At 43.4% G+C, this 17,412-nt stretch overlaps 1 protein-coding gene across 4 annotated transcripts in view; it reads left to right on the top strand.

Moving 5' to 3' along the window:
* LOC133402845 (CUGBP Elav-like family member 2) overlaps positions 1-15,420 on the top strand; it is a 36,494-nt gene extending 21,074 nt beyond the window's left edge. For 2 of the 4 annotated variants that reach the window (XM_061677051.1, XM_061677053.1), the window contains exons 3-13: positions 3,598-3,680; positions 5,107-5,155; positions 5,618-5,752; positions 6,496-6,575; positions 7,452-7,613; positions 8,449-8,509; positions 8,731-8,865; positions 10,232-10,360; positions 11,245-11,421; positions 11,523-11,666; positions 12,777-15,420. In XM_061677051.1, the coding sequence (XP_061533035.1) occupies positions 3,598-3,680; positions 5,107-5,155; positions 5,618-5,752; positions 6,496-6,575; positions 7,452-7,613; positions 8,449-8,509; positions 8,731-8,865; positions 10,232-10,360; positions 11,245-11,421; positions 11,523-11,666; positions 12,777-12,904 (1,283 nt within the window). In that variant the 3' untranslated portion in view covers positions 12,905-15,420. Of the gene's footprint in view, positions 1-3,597; positions 3,681-5,106; positions 5,156-5,617; positions 5,753-6,495; positions 6,576-7,451; positions 7,614-8,448; positions 8,510-8,730; positions 8,866-10,231; positions 10,361-11,244; positions 11,422-11,519; positions 11,667-12,776 lie in introns of all 4 variants that reach the window. The other 2 variants (XR_009768569.1, XM_061677052.1) reach the window with 2 other exon arrangements.
* Positions 15,421-17,412: the final 1,992 nt, after the last annotated feature.

Raw genomic sequence — 17,412 nt, 5'->3', positions numbered from 1 at the left:
GGTCTTGAAATACCAAATAGGTTTTTTTTTTTTTTTTTTTTTTTTTAATAATCTGTTTAAAGGTTAAAGATTACATTTTAAAATAAAATGATCTGAATTCATCCTTTTTCTCTGTCCTTATTTTGAATAGATACAAAATAACAAACCTCCATTACAAACAAATTGACTAAAGTGCATAACCTTTTCTACTGCTCACGCTCCTCTTTTCACAAATGTTTAATTTGCACTATTTAAATAGTTCTTAGGCCAAGTGACACCGTTTGAAACGCCAGAGTCAATTTGACGAGACTCTGAGAACCACTCAGAATTCTGTTGGATATTTTTAAATGAGGTTAGTCAGCCAGATGATTTGCTGACGAAACAAAAGGATCGAGGAGATATGTTGAGAAATAAGGAGATATCACACAGACGTTCCCCAAAAAAGGCTTTTTTTTTGGTCTTTCTTTTTTTCAGTCAGCTCCTTGAAGGCATTTTCACACTGAGGCAGATATGGTGACAAACAGCAAACGTTATTGCGATTGGTCTATGGAAACCAAATCTATAGATTAGCCCCAATTTATCACGCATGTGCCACGGACCCCTGGCACCACTGTAGGTCGAGGAGCAGTTATTTTTGTACGCATGTCAGCTTTTGACAAAAAAAAAAAAAGGCAAACAAGTGGATGGCGCACTCCATTTCCTGGTAGAATTGTTGCTTTGGAGACGGCGAAGTGGCAGCCTGCTTTTTACTAGGCTGCAAAGTGCGTTGTGGTCAGACCTGTTTAGACGTGGTCTCGCCGTGTCTGAATTGTGACCGCTGACTTGACGGTCTCTGGCTCAGGAGTAGTTGTGGCGTGTCCTGAATCACTCCCAGTGTTCAGTCCGTATCAGGCGACGCTTGACTGAGAAGACGGCCACACAGTCTTTGTATTAAGACACAATTTGTATGATTATCTCCTCAGTGAACACTTAACACTTGTTCATACCTGGCATCGCAGTGCGTCTCAAGGGAGCACTTGTGATCCAGTTTAAATCTCCAGGCAAATCAACACGCTTTATTTCCATTTAGGGAAAAAAAAACATTCTTTTTAACAAAGTGGTTCTCTTACTGGTAAACCAAGACAACATGCTGGTAAGACGGATCTGTCTGTATTGACCAATGTGTGACTCTATTAGCCTGTCATTAAGAGTGCTTAGAGACCTCATAAAATGGCAGCAATCACACAGTCAAATCAGTGTGTGTGTGTGTGTGTGTGTGTGTGTGTGTGTATAAAGATGTTGCCCCCCTACATGATGGTGGTCACAGTGTGGGAGTTCAAAGCCCCCTTTTTTAAAATGACCCCCCGCCCCAACCCTCCGACTTCCTCTCTTCCTCCTCCTCCTGGTTCTATGTGGCGTTTCAGCTGTGATGGCCTATTGACATGTTAATGTATTCTAATAGCTAATCTGGCCCAATCACAGCTGTCTGTGTGAGCTGAATATCCTGCCATCTCTGCATACCCCCCACCCTCAACTCAATCTGCCTCCCTTTCTCGTCAACGTACCCTGGTTCAAGAAGCGGGGGTCCACGTGATGCTATCAGGCTTATGTTTATTTGCAGAGCAGATAATACAGCTATCCCTCTTCGGTAATCAGTTATGGTTTTGTGTGATTTGTTTAAACCGCGTCTTTTTTCAGTTGTTTACTTTTCAGCGTACGGGTCCATCAAGTAGCTGATGTCCAATTTTTCCTTTTAAAGTCGTGTCAGACGCGGGTCATAAAATAATCATCTGAAAAACTCTGTGAGCAGCCGGCGAGGCGTAGCCGATTGACGCCGCGAACGCGTCTCGATGCATATTCAGCTTTGGCAGAACGCCCCCCCCCCGCCATGTCGGCCCGAGAGCTCCAGCGATGGCATAATATACACTATGTAGGTCAGAGACGCTGCAGTGCTCCACTTCCCCATCCCAGTGAAACTGACAGGCTGGAACGCCACCGGCGGTCTGCTGGGACGGAAGGATGAGAGGCTCCCACCCCAACAACCCCCCCCCCCCCCCCTTTTACTTCCGCCCCTCCCCCACAACCACCACCGCTTTCTCCGCCGTCTGAATGCTTGTACGCTTTGAGATTGGATCGAAGATACCGCTCTGCATGATGTGTCGGGGCTGTCTTGACCTGTGGGCTTCCACTGTCGGCCATCTTACCTCCCTGCCCCCTCGCATGGTCATCGTTCCGGTCATGTCACACAGCACCCGCCAACCATCCCAACAGTGGGCTCTAAGAATATATAATGTGTATGTTGCTAACGTGATGTGCGGAGCAATTGCTTTCATCCCAATGAGATTCTTTACAGTGGGTTACAAACAGAGTTGCAAAGGGGGTGGAACATTTCCCGTAAATGTCCCGTAAGTTTCTGGTAAATTTACATGGGAATTTAAGATGGGGAATCTTGAAAATTTTCCAAATTGGAAAAGTTCATGAGGGATACTTTACATGATTGCTCTGCCTGATTTTAACCTCTTTTGAACCTTTTTTTTTTTTCACCATGTGCATGTGATGCAATGTATGTATCATGTAACTATCACACTGTGTGAGAGCGAGAGAGAGTCTGGTCTCAATTGCCTTACCTGGATAAATAAGGGTTGAATACAAATAATAATACAAAAATAAGTGTAATTATAAGGTGTCATATACAGAAATAAGTACAAATGCTTTTACCATAAGCAGACCTACGCAAAATAGGCCTCCTTGCCCACATACGAGGACATTACACAGTAAGTTTAATTGCTCCAATTGTTTTTCCTCTTCACTCAAGTTGCGGCATATGTGAAGCTCGCTCGTAACAAAAACTTTGGTGGCTCGCAACACAAAGCAGAAGATTGACAAAGCGACAGCTCGCAACTCTAAAAACGTGCAAATTGGGACACTCGTAAGTCAAGGTACCATTCTATTTGCGTGAAATCTGGTTTCCGTCAGCATTATCCAGCATTTCCCTCTTGCGCTTGCAGTACTGTTGTTGTGTCGGGCCCCGGAGGCTGACTAAAGTAAACCATGGTCTACCACAACACACTCGTCCAGCTTTCGTTCTTTCCACGTACAAAAACATACTGCGCACATTTTACAGCTGTGACTAATAAACAGCTTGACGCAAGCACACTTAACCTATTTAGTTGGCGAACTGCGCAGAGATATTGGTGCTAAAAATGCGTGTTATCTTTTTTTTGGGATGGCAAGGTATCTCGTTACCTTTCCAGTACTGGTTATACTGTGCAACCCCACGCTGGACTGTTCGCCAGTCAGTCATCGGGCGCACATTAGAGACTGACAACCATTCACGCTCACATTAACACGGTCACCGAGTGGGGACTGAAGCCACGTTTTAGTCTGGCAAATGTCCCACTTCTCCATCAGTGACTTACCAGGATTATGCTAAAATATATTTTCCTTATCAAGATTTATGTTGCAGTTTAGGAGCGAGCCTTCAATACTGTACGTCCCTGGTTTATTGTAGTCTATTCCCATTGAAAGTTTCCAATTTTGAAAATTCATAATTTTCCAATTGTAGTTTACAGTCCTGGCTTTTCAGTTCTGTTTTTAAATTGTTTGTCCCACATTCTCCACCTCTCTCTTTCTATGCAGGATGCTGTTTTGTAACTTTTTATACACGAAAAGCTGCACTGGATGCCCAGAATGCCCTACACAACATAAAGACCTTAAGTGGGGTGAGTACGCAGCGCACACAGAGGTGGGCACGTACGCCGCTCCGGCCTCTAAAATGTGAGCCTGGCTTGGCTAAAAACTGGAATACGCCTGCTGAAACGCTTTGGCTAAAATCGGCTTGACCAAAGGGTTTTTATTTATTCTGTAATATTTGTTTGTTTATTTTTTTTAGGCAAGGCGAAGGCCCTGTTCACCTTCAACTACAACAAATTATTCATGCCTTGCCCTCGTGAATCATTGACCATTTTTATTTGGAGCCTTCAAAAGTAACCGTTACAGCTGGCGATAACAGTCAAACATGCAGGCGCCGCTTAGACCGCTACAAATTTCTCCTTGCCTAGACTCCATTATAAATGACTACTTTGCCAGTTGATTTAATCAATACCAAACAACAGCGCACATCGATTAAATGAATACCTCAGTCTACTGGGGGTATAAAAAGCAGCGCCGTTGTTTCGGTTGCATGTAAATATCAAAGGCGGCTGATAAATGAGCCGGCTCTCCACACCGAGGACGATCCGTCAGCCAGACATTTCAAATAAAGTGTGGTGTAACAGCTTCACTGGCACCGGCTGCAGGTGCCTGAGTTTGGATGGCAGTGACAGTATGGAACAAAAAAAAAAAAAAGGAGCTTGAGCTCATTCCAGATTTCTCTCTCCTTGGTCAGTGACGCTCGCCAGTAGCCATACCGAGCGGGCCATCTGTCTGCTTCTCTTTACGCTTATCAAAAAACAAACCCTCCACCACTTTTTTTTCTTCTTTTTTCATGCGTACAAGCTGCTCGGCCCTTTCCTGGGTGTTATTCATTCTTTGGTGCCACATGGCAGGTAAAATGTGCAAAAAAAATATTGATTGGGACGAAGTCATGCGAGGACAAAAAAAAGAGGCTCCATTAAAGCTGCGGTGAAGAAATGTCAGATCCTTGAGCGCTTGTTCTGCAGACACCCCGCCCGCCCACTCGCATTATGAAGAGTGAAATGTTCCGAGATTATTATTGTGCGGCTGGGGCTCGACGCAGCCTGGCCTATTTATAATGTACTGCGACGGCACACGCAGACGTCTAATGAGATGCATTATCCGCCCCTCTTCAAAAAAAAAAAAAAAAAAAAAAAACCTCTTGCAAGCAAATCTCGCTATAAATCTTGAGCTGAGTGGAGGTGAATTTCTGGTCAAGATGCAGATGAACCAGGAGCAGTCGATGACAATAAAATTACAAAGTAGAGAACTTGATCCTTTGCTATTAACCGAATCCCTCCTAAATGCCGCGGCGAGGGAGGGGAGGGTGTTGGCGCAGGGAGACGCTCGGAGGAGTGCGAAGAGAGATGCGGGATAACGAGCCTGAGCGCCTACGTGGTTCATGGATGATTGTGGCCGCTTGCACTTGGACCAATTAAATAACCCCCTCCATCCCTCCTCTTTCCTCCACAGATGCATCATCCTATCCAGATGAAACCCGCTGACAGTGAGAAAACGAGTGGTGAGTTTTTTTTTTTTTTTTGTGAGGGGGCTGCATGCAGGTTTTATTTATTTTTGAAGATGCCTGAATAAAATGAAGGTTCTAGTTCAGGTAATGACAGTGCCAGATAATTTCTATATAGCAGTGAGGGCTAGGAGGATTAAAGGCTTTAAAAAGGCATCAGGGGAGCGCAGGTACGGAGTCAGGGAGGGAGGGGGCGAGCGCAAAAATGGATGATACATCATCATCTTCTGCCTGGAGGAGCAGACAGGGAGGAAAACAAAGCAAAGTTGTACAGATTTGTTCTGGCGCTGAGAGTTGGAGGTTGAGAATGTGGCAGCGTGACAAGGCAACACTGCGAACAAGAGAGGGGAAAAGGAGCGAGGCGACGGTGCAAGGTTTTTTCTCATTGTGCCATAATTGTGATAGAGCTTTTTTTTTTTTTTTTTTTTTCCCCCCTCCCTTCTCTGTTCCTGTCTGCAGCGGTGGAAGACAGAAAGCTCTTCATCGGAATGGTTTCAAAGAAATACGGCGAGAACGAGGTCAGGATGATGTTCTCGTCCTTCGGCCATCTGGAGGAGTGCCGAATCCTGCGCGGACCGGACGGTCAGAGCAGAGGTAACTGGCCCCTCCCCTTTTCTTTCTTTTTTGAAGTCGCCACCTCTCCAATCAAACACTTTTCAATTGGCGTGACACTCGTGGCCTCCCGCGCGCCACGGTGAAGGAGGGCCGCGCCTTCTGGGTACAATGGGCCCCGTCGCCTTGGCAACTGCCGGCTGCCTGCCTGCGTCGGGCAGGCTCAGCCGGCAGACGCCTCGGCTTTTCGTACCGCGTCCGTCGCACGCTCGAAGGCCGGAATTAGCCCTTCATCACATCTCCACGAGGCTTTCTGCCGCATGAAAAGCTCATCAGAGTCGTGTGCGGAAACCTTTAAAGCAGCCGCCGCGCAGCTCTCCGTTTATAAGCCGCCAAACGACTGATGTCAAATGGGCCCTTAATACCTCTCCTTTTAAAAATATTTGCAGCTCCTTATGAGAATCGTAGGTGGGTGTGTATTTGTGTGCATTACGTGTGTATTTAATCAGTGTTTTCACCACATAGTCGAGCCTCTCTTGGCAGTTTTTGAATCTGTCAAGTCACTGTGCTCATGTGTTACTGTTCTGTTGTCTTCTTTTCTCTGTGTGCTAACCAGTGAGGGTGGTTCTGTGTGCATTCTGTTACTGTAATGTGTTTTTGGGGGTTCATAACGATTTGTCCAAACCTTTTTTGTCTTGTTTTTGTTTCTTCTTGTCCCTCCCTCCCTCCCCCCACTCCCTCTCCTATTGCCCCCCCCCCCCCCCCCCCCCCTCCTCCTCCTACAGGCTGTGCGTTTGTCACATTTGCTACCAGGGCAATGGCACAGAATGCAATCAAAACCATGCATCACTCTCAGACTATGGAGGTACTGTATCCCCCTCAGCACCTATTCCCCCCCCCCCCCTCCCACCTCTCACATACTCCGCTGCCCCCATGTGTTGGAAAGACATGAACATGTCTAAACAAGACAGTAAAACAACAACAAAAAGAGTTAAAATATTAACATTGCACATGATTTCTGAATCCCCAGCAAGATGAGAATTGTTTTAAGAACTCAATTCAATTGACATCTCGGAGCCACACCATCCAAACTTGAAAATGGGCTGAAGTGAGTCTCCAGTTCCAGTGGAGCATCAGAGAGAGTTCAATCCCCTGCAAACTACTAGATTACAATTGGTCTTGCTTAGTAGTCGGAACCCGGCCTCCGCAGCTGAGGTACAGAAGCCATTTTCCCGGTCCAGTCTGGTCCCCTGTATGGCTCTACACTGGAAAAGACTTTGCAGCGCATGCCGTTGTGTCCTCACGCATCTGTCCGAGCCGTCATGTGCCTGTCTGTTTGTCGAGACTGTGTTATTGTATTGCACTCTCCCCGTCGACATTTGCTGCCGTATGCCTGTCTTGATTTGAAATCACTGTCTTCATTTGTCGTCTGTGGACTCCATTCAGGGCCTTAAAAAGCTTCACTTGTCTGCAGCAGCGACTCGTGCCCTCTGGAATGTGACCTGGCTCAGCTATTATGCATGGCACATGTCCTTTGTGTGTTCGCTTTCATACAAATGCAGCGGCCATTAAAAAAAAAGAGAGAAATAAAAATGTATTGGGGCGTAGATGATTTACAACCCCCCCCCCCTTTTTTTTTTTTACCCTGATTTTATTTTCATTTGTTTTTGCAAATTCCTCCCAGTTTCCCGCGCTTGTTTTTGTGTGCTTCTGAACCGGTTTAATGTCTCTGTCGCTTCAGGGCTGCTCCTCGCCTCTGGTGGTGAAGTTTGCCGACACGCAGCGGGATAAGGAGCAACGCCGTCTGCAGCAGCAACTGGTGCAGCAGATCCAGCAGCTCAACAGCGCCTCTACCTGGGGGAACCTGGCCGGCTTGGGCAGCCTCACGCCTCAGTACCTGGCTGTAAGTGACACCCTACAGCGCAAAGGTCAAACTCGAGGCCCACGGCCGAAATCTGGCCCACCGCATCATTCTATCATCGTCATCATCATTAGCATAGATATTGTTATGATAATTATGTACCTTAAAATGCTACCTTAACACAAACGGCGCAGTGTCCCAAGAGAATTACACATTGTATATTCAAACACACAATTGTTGAACCAAGCCATATTTCTTCCACTGAAAGTCCACAAGCTTAATCTTAAAATGTGAAACGCTGTAGATGGACAAAAGGAAATTAGCATTGATGTTACGGTAATTGGAAACCGTCCAACAACAACGCAGACAGAGCAGACGACAATACTCACGGGTATATCTTCTCTTTGCTATGTGGGAACGACAACGATACTTGGGGAGCTTCTCTGCCTCTTGCGCTATAGTGAAGGCACACAACTATATTTGGACTTTATACTGTAAAAACCCGTAAAAAAAACAATTGCTTTGAAATATACATTTAAAAAAAAAAATCATTTAAGTGCCTGAAATGTAGCTTTGACATTTTGATAGCACATAACACAAATATGAGTGTCTGCTATCACCCACCAGACTAAAAGACATTGTTGCATGGCACCCGTTTCATCTTCAACCAGCCAGAGTGCGACCGTAACATGAACAGCCGATCTATTTGTGTTCCGCTTGCGCCTTCAAGTCGCCGACTGGCATAAAATATAACCCCCCCCCCCCCCCCCACACACACACACACACACACACACACACACACACACACACACGCCTCCCACGTGAAATCGTTGGAAACTAACAGCACATTTAAAATTCCATTCCATTCCTTCATCAGCTGCTGCAGCAGGCCGCTTCCACGAGCAACCAGAGCAGTTTCAACAGCATTCAGAGGCTAGGTGAGTGGACATTTCAGTGCAGTAAACAAACAGTTGGAGGAATCAACCTTGTGACACAGTTCCACACCCACGTGCTTCCTTGACTGTATATCACATGACTCAATCAGCTTAGTGCTGGAAAATGCTTCCATTTTCCAGTCTTTTGTCAGCTTGTTTCTTTGCTGCAAGGAGGAAAATGTTTGTTGGCACTCTCAAATGAATTGCATAACTGTTCTTTCTAGGAGTGAATCCCCTTCAGCTGCAGAATTTGGCCACATTAGCCGCTGCGGCCGCGGCAGCCCAGAGTTCTGGCAGTCCGACCTCCGCCAGTGGCCTGTCAGCCGCCACCAGCGCGCTCGGAGCGCTTGCCAGTCCAGGCGAGTCAGGACGAGCACGTGCACATAACACGCAAGGACACGAGCCACAACATTAAGTCCACTTGTCTGTTTATTGATTATTCTGTCAAGTGTGTGGAGTTGATTGTCGATTAATCGTGTCCTAAAGCAAGTGAGGCAGAATCAAGTGCGCTACCAGAGTTTGCTGATTCAACACCATCATGATGACATTTTCTACATGGCAAACACGCTTTCTGCCATCTATACTTTATTTGGACATAGATCTTAAAATCTTCCTTATTGTTGATGTAGGAGATGTACTCAAATATCTTTAAAATAAATGTGTACAATATACTGAAAACATTATGCATAAAACAGGACTGCTAGGAACAATTTCACATTTGTAGTAATGACAGCACTCAAAGATGATTATATCCATCCATCCATTTTCTGAGCCGCTTCTCCTCACTAGGGTCGCGGGAGTGCTGGAGCCTATCCCAGCTACCATCGGGCAGGAGGCGGGGTACACCCTGAACTGGTTGCCAGCCAATCGCAGGGCACATACAAAAAAACAACCATTCGCACTCACATTCACACCTACGGGCAATTTAGAGTCTCCAATTTATGCATGTTCTTGGGCTGTGGGAGGAAACCGGAGTGCCCGGAGAAAACCCACGCAGGCACGGGGAGAACATGCAAACTCCACACAGGCGGGGCCGGGGATTGAACCCGGGTCCTCAGAACTGTGAGGCTGACGCTCTAACCAGTCGGCCACCGTGCCGCCTGATTATCAATAAATGAGAATGTTGTGGAAAACTTCATTTCAATAGTTGAATTCAGTCATTTTTAAAAAGAATAACTTTGATGCCAATCAAAAACCCAAGTTCACTCGCTCAAGAAATTGTTGAATTATTTTATTTTATTATTAATTATTTTTAAAATAAAATTTAGGATTGGTCTTGTGATTAGTTAATGAAGCTATGTTTCACTTGATTACTAAAATACATTTTCTACAATATAATTCATTGAAATACACCGTACACAATTGTCTATTAGAATGCGTCTCAGAACATTGTAGACGTGCGTTTATGATTTCTAATAACAAAATTTGGGGCTCTTGTATTGGGTGTGATGAGATTTGTGCCTGTTCAAATGTCCAGTGAGCCACACTAAGCTCTTCTGTTGTTAGAAGAGTACACGTTCTACTGAGCATTAGAATTAGCCGTTACGTTAAGGAAATCTATTCAAATTAATCATCTACATACTATTTCATGAGGCTCCCTAAAGCTGTGTGAATATACACAGTGGCTGTACTGTACGTATGCATGTTTTGGGTTTTTTGTTGGATTTGGTAGCATAACCAGCCCACCCATGTTGAATCCATATGCCGTGTTTTTCCCCTCACCAGCCGGCTCAACAGCGGCTTCCAGTGCCAGTGCCGCCATGAACACGTTGGCATCTCTGGGCACCCTGCAGGGTCTCACTGGGGCCTCGGTTGGCCTCAACAACCTCAACGCTCTCACCAGCGGCGTCGGCGGTAAGCAAGTCTTGAGGTGGCAAAAGTACTTGAGTAGAAGTACACATCGTTGTGTCCTAAATAAATATGTTACTAGAACTGATTCAATGACTTAAGTGAAAGTAAATAAATACAACAGACTCTGTAATATACTTGAGTAAAAAGCTAAAAAAATGTTTTACTGTCAATTATATACAATATCCGTTTTGATAATTTGGCACAATGGAAATGTTTCCCTTTTTTTTTTGGTAACTTGCATAGTACTCGTACAAATGAAGAAACAAAAAATGTTACATGTATTTTTTTTTAAACCAAGCGCTAACTTGCCTTAGCTCAGTCTTGATGCTTTCTAACAGTATTCAGAGGCTAGGTGAGGGGTCTGCTACTAATGATAACTAAAAAGGACACTTTGAATGCATTTGTTTTTTGATATTAGAGATTATTTTGAAGGGCGGAGCTGGTAGTTTTTAGGCCTGCACATGATAATGCATTCGCGGCTGTTGTGCCCATTGCTCTTTTGCATCCTTCCATGGTTGACGTTCCTCCCTGTTGCTGCTGTTCCTGTTTTTTCCTCTTCATAAAGCCACGCTCTCACTCGCGGTTGACATTCTCTCTCTTGACTTCATCTTTTTTTAACGTTGCGTCATCATCCGTGGAGGTTAAAAAAAAAAAAAAAGTAACGAGCCAATTTTGAGTAGAAAGTACAGATATGTTTCTAAATTTGGGGTGTAAAAGTAAAACTTGGTCAGAAAAATAAGCACTCAAGTAACAGATATCTGAAAAATGGACTGAAGTAGAGTAGCCAAGTATTTATACTGGGTTACTTCCCACCGCTGCCTCTCACGGTCTTCATAGTGTCTGCGGCGGCTTCATTGCACATTCTACTTTCGTTCCTTTCGGTGCAGGAATGGGGGCCCTGAACGGAGGCCTGGGCTCGTCCATGGCCAACGGCTCGGCGGCCAGTTCCATGGACGCGCTGACCCAGGCCTACTCAGGGATGCAGCAGTACACGGCCTCGGCCCTGCCCTCCCTCTACCCCCAGCCTCTCCTGCAGCAGAGTATCCCCGGCCACCAGAAGGAAGGTGAGCACGCTGCGGCGACATCTAGCGTTCACCCTGTTTTTCGTACTCAAACCCTCTATCTGACGTGAGATCCTGCTATTTGTTTTACCAAAATGGAGTAGGGCCAGAGGGTGCCAACCTGTTCATCTACCACCTGCCGCAGGAGTTCGGGGACCAGGACCTTCTGCAGATGTTCATGCCCTTTGGGAACGTGGTGTCTGCCAAAGTGTTCATCGACAAACAGACCAATCTGAGCAAGTGCTTTGGTAAGTGTTACAGCGCCCCCTACTGGACACAGATTTGGCAGAATTTATCTCCTGATGTTTGGCACGAAGACAGCAGGTAGAACTTCACGGAGATTGATTTCTTCCTTGCTGCCAAGAGCCTGGAGTTTGTGGGCATTCCCACGGTCCTTTTGAAGGGATTACAAATGCCCAAAATGCTATAAATGTTGCTAAATGTAAGAGGTCTCAACGTTTTCCCTGTTTGTCACACACCCCCAAAATTTTTATTAGGTTGGTCAGGGATTTTTTTTCAGCTTATGATTATTCTTTGTTCAAGGTTTTTTTTGTATTCTTGTCGTATTTTCTTTTTTCTGTGCTATTTTGTCCATCGTAGTAGTTTTGTTTCCAACTATGCCTATGGAACACAAATTTGTACACAAGTTGATCATTAACACATAAATTTAGATTTTTGTCATTTTAATAGTTTATTTTAATACTTTTGGACATTTTTCTTGAGTTTTTATTTGTCCAAGGTTAGTTGTATTTTGGTCAGACCATCCACCCCCCCAATTTTGTCCTTGAGGAAAAAGTTATTTTATTTGAATTGACTTATCAGATTGCTTTCTTTTGCTTTAATTTTTAGCTCTTTGGCATCTTTTTTTCCTCCTAATTATTTCAATTTTCTTAAATTACTTTTTTGCATTGCATTGTCGTCTTTTTTTTAGCTTATTGGCCAGGGTTTGTCATATTTTTTGTTTGGTAATGTATGACTGCATGAGATGCAGAGAGGCCTCTGTCAGCCAACAGCTGTCGTTGGGTGAAATCTCCCTCGTCAATATTCTATTCAGTTGTGTGATTGGTGGTAGACACCTGAAGGCCAAACATGGCTGTGTTGTTTGCTGATTTGTTGGAGGCAAAATTATTCTCTTCCACTTTGGAAGGGATGAAAGGATGGCATTGAATGTGGGAGAGGGGTGGTGTCCTAAGTCTCCTCTGTTTTGCGATGATTTCTCTCACACCTCTTTTAAACTCTCTGTATTCATTGCTCTATATATATACATACATACACACACACACATTTTTGTCCTCAAAAGCCCATCAATGACATCCAAAGTAGTGTCTGACTGTCCCGCTCCCCGTTTGTGTCTTTAGGGTTCGTCAGCTATGACAATCCCGTGTCGGCGCAAGCTGCCATCCAGGCCATGAACGGCTTCCAGATCGGAATGAAGCGGCTGAAGGTTCAGCTGAAGCGTTCCAAGAACGACAGCAAGCCCTACTGATTCCCAATCCCACCCCCCACCCTCCCTGTTTACCCCCTCCTCCCCAGCTCTAATGCTAGCAATGCTAGGGTAAGTTCGCCCTCCGGCCAGTCACCACAGCACAGACTCAATGGGGGGCAGGGGGTGGAGAAAGGAGCCCTGTGGCTTTCCCTTAAACAAAAAAAAAAAAAAAAGTTTGCAATGATCTTTTCATGTCTACTGTATTTAATTCCTGCTGTTTTATCTTGTCATTTGACTGAAATATTTTATTGTATGATTATTTATGACTCACTGGAGTCGGTGTTGTCGCTGGAGGAAACTAGCGGGGGAGAGAGAGAGAGAGAGAGAGAGAGAGAGAGTCGGATGTTTTTTTTCTTCCCCATGCTTTTGACATTGCGTTCACCTCACGCTTAGACGGGTTGACTAAGGATCACCTGGGTTTCAAGAACCAAGCCATGACCACCAGTCATCGTTGTGCTTCTTTACCTACATTAGCCCGTCTCATGGCTCGTTCTTAATGTTCCCCTTGTTGTTTCGATGTCTCTCTCTATCTTTCTATTATTAACACCCTCCTGCAGTCATTCCATCCATCTGGGTTCGACTCCAAATGGATCATTTAGTTGCCAAGTACATTGCATGTCGGGAGTCCATTTTGTCACTTTCTTCAGGCCGTGTATTGTTTTTGTGTCAGCAGAGGCGGGAGGCATCGTGTACGTGTGTTGTTTACCTTTTACTGTTTGTTGCCTCTGTCAGGGTTCCCCCGAAAACAGGAAATGTGTTTCCTCCCGAAGGAACATGCCTTTCTGTGACTCTTCCAGTCTCTTGGTTGCAACCTGCTGCTGACAATCTGTAACACTCATCCCCAACTAGGGGAGCAGCTATGGAATCGATTATTCCACCGATTAATCGGATACAAATGTATTTAGAATTTTAGTTTATTCTCAAATTTTTTCCCCCTGATTTATTGACTGATTAGTGTTTTTTTTATTTGGTATGGTTTAAGCAACCAAATTAAGAACAGTTGGGCAATATCGCTCTCCAACCTTTGTGAAACCGAGAGCTACTTCTTGGGTACTGATTCATGTGAAAGAAGGGCTACAATTTCGATATACACTTCTGAGGGTGCTTCAGGTTTAACTACGTTAGTTACAGGTTATCCATACAATGCCTGCAAATAACCATTATTTCAGTAATAGATTAAACTAACTTTATTTTTATCCATAAATTGATTATGATTCAGTTACTGGTTTGGTCTATAGCATCCTTCAAAAAAAAAAAAAAAAAAAAGGCAAAAATGTTGATTTTTTTTTTTGGTTTTCCAAAAAAGAAGACATTTGCAAAAATCTGCTTTTGATTAAACACAAAGATAATCCATCTGCTTTCATGGAGGACTGAAGAAATCTGTGAACTGTTAAAAGTTGCTGAAATTAGAGGATTTAGAAAAATGTAAGTTAATGGCTCTTTAGCAAAGCAAATTTATTTATATAGCGCATTTCATACACAAGGTAACTCAATGTGCTTTACATGATTAAAAGCATTTAAAAACAAGGGAAAAACAGCTTATAAACATTTAAAACAGAGAATAAAATAAAAATACAATCAAAACAGCATACCGTGCTAGAAATATCATTTAAAAGTGGAAATGCTCTAAAAAGCATAGGAAAAAAAAGTTTTTAACCTGCACTTCAAAACGTGCCCACTTGGGACTGACGTGACTTCTGTTGGCGGCAACTTCCGTTTGTGTGCAACATAATAGGTAAATGTGTTTGCGTCGATCTCGGAGCCCTACTGGCTTTATATTCCATTAGCATTTCATTCATGTATTCTAAGCGATTTATCGATTATCAAACGGTTGTCGATTAATTTTGATAATTGATTAGTTGTCGATCAGTTGTTGCACCTCCAACCCCAACAGTCCAAATCATCCAAAAATTGCGTGCCTATTGCTGGTGATCAACGAATTGGCTTCCAGTATTTCAAACTTGGTAGTGGGTGGCCATTTTGTTTTAGGGGGTTAGAGCCCTGCTCTGTGTTGATTGTTGTTGGTGGTGGTGTTTTTTTGTGCCTCATGGCTAAAACGATTCTTGTGCCGTGGCCCTAACTTTCTCCTCTCTTTGTCCTCTTTCTTTCCTCTCTCTCTCTGTCTATTCTGTGTTTGTATTCCTTTTGTTTGATTTTTAGAACAACTCTCCATGCCTGTTTGCTCATCATTAGCCTAGCATGTCTTCATGATGTTGAAAGGCAAGGCGCGCTCCCCGCTGGCCTCCTCCTCATCTTCACCACCGCCATTGTCTGTGATGTCTTTCTAAGGTCGCCTGACCAATACCTGGCCCCGCCCACTTAGCTCAACCTCACTTGTTTTCTGCATGCGTGTTCGTCATTTGTTTTGTTTTGTATTGAAATGTGACGGATGGGAGAGAGGTCAAGCAAAATTAATGTGAAAACGTTCCTACGTTCAACTTTTTTTTTTTTTTCTTTTTTTTTTTTTTTTTTTTCTATCGAATGTTTTAAAAACCTGTGGGATTTTTTTGTTTTGTTTTAGGGTTTTTTTTTTTTTTTTTTAAACGTTTCTTTTTAATACCTCTCTCGGTAAGGTTCAATACAGGGATTGGCACGCCAGCTGTGCTATTTGGTGCCATTAGCAATATGTTCAAGAAAACAAAAGGCTTGTAAACCACTTTTTTTTTTCTGACCAGTAAAAACCCCTCTCGGCGCTCTTGAACGAGCTATTCATTAAGCGGGCAGTGTGAAGATTTTTTTTTTATTTTTTTTTTCCTCCATTAAGGCTACTTAAAAACTAGATTTTGTTTTCATTGACACAACTATTCAGTGTACTTACTATTTTGTTAACTACCAATGGCACAATAAAAGGTACATTTGCTCAGTTTGGAGAAATGACTACCTACACGAGTCAACTTTTTTAGAACTGATTCACAAATAGACAATCTGTGGTTTAAATGCACACTTAGATTACCTATATTTTATACCATTGAAATCTATAGCGGTGTAACTAATGGAACCCAGGCAAAAATGTTGGGTTTTTTGTAGATTTATGTTGTAATGTCATCTGTGTTGGGAAGGGAAAAAGGGGGGACTGTAGTCTTCAGTGTATTGCATTTTTAAAGAGGACAAAAAAAAGCAGTTTGACAGTCATTTCTACTAAATTGAAACAACACTTGAAGTTGAAAATTCCTCTGCATTAATTATATATATATATATATATATATATTATTTTAGAATGACTTGGTACGTCTTGTTGATGTTCTGTGAATTTTTTTTTTTTTTTTTCTCTCCCCCCCCCCCCCCTCCGTTTCACTTTTTTTTTTTTTTGGATGCCTCATGATATTTACAATGTGTGTTAATCATACAGATGCCAGACAATGTGTTTTTGTTTTCTTGTCAAGGTGCCCATGTGTCAAAAGTTTGGAAGTTACACAACACGCTTGAGTTTCCTTTCCACACAGACGCACACATAACGCAGTTTGTGTGGTCATCAATGTGGGAGCCCCTGAAGAAGAGAGCACTCGGACAGCCGTTTTAGTTGATCCCTATTGAGGTGTAACCCACAATTCCCACCACAGCGGTGTTGGTTTACAAATACATTCCACTGTTGCCGCAAGACGTTTACACTTGCCCAAAGGGTGATTTTTCTGTTTTATTGTACCACACCAAAACAAAACAACCACTTCCAGCCCCCCCCACTCCTGCAAAAACGAGGAGTTACTCGACGGATTGCGATAATGAGTTGACAACTCAGGGTTTTTCCTTTGGTGTGTGAGAGAAACAAATTATGACAGATGCACAGCTTTTGTTTGTTTTTGTCACCTTGTCTGCAAACACAACCCAAAACAAACTAGACCCCCACCACCCTATTTGGAAAATATGTTGTCTTGTAAAGGAGCACTAAGCACAAATATGGGAGCTTTTCCTTTTTTTGGGGCAAATATTAGTGTACGTGTGTGTATGTATATCCTAAGAGTTCCCTTTGAATGCTTTTTACAGTGTTTTTCTATCTATATAATGCAATACAATAAAGTGCCATACACGTCTAGAAAACTGCCTACACATCCTTATCAGGCCTTGGTTAGATTGCTGCACTTCGCCTTTTTTGTGTCACTTGCTTAAATGCCACCCCCCTTAAAGAAGTTATTAGTAAACGTGTATTGTGATGTGAAGCATTTGTAGATAAACGCCCTCCCCCTATATATATATATATATATATATATACACACGCACATATATATATATATATATATATATATATATATATATACACACACAATATATTAGATGGTGTGAGCTCATGCACTGGAACACTTTGCGACACCATGTGGACTTGATTTGACGTTTATCAACAACTTTGTTTGTCAAGCATTGTGTGTGTGTGGTGAAGTGTTTAGCGATGGTGAACCTTAAAGAGGGAAAGAGGGGGAAAAAAAAAAAAGCACAATGTACAGACCGTCTCACTTCAGGGGCTTCCATCACCAAATTCCAGCTCCAACAATCACACCCTTGTTTGAATTCTAAAG

The sequence above is a fragment of the Phycodurus eques genome, chromosome 5 (genome assembly GCF_024500275.1).
Source record: "Phycodurus eques isolate BA_2022a chromosome 5, UOR_Pequ_1.1, whole genome shotgun sequence".
In the NCBI taxonomy this organism is placed as follows: Eukaryota; Metazoa; Chordata; class Actinopteri; order Syngnathiformes; family Syngnathidae; genus Phycodurus; species Phycodurus eques.
The sequence above is the reverse complement of the archived record's forward strand: the minus strand, read 5'-3'. Positions and strand labels throughout refer to the sequence as shown.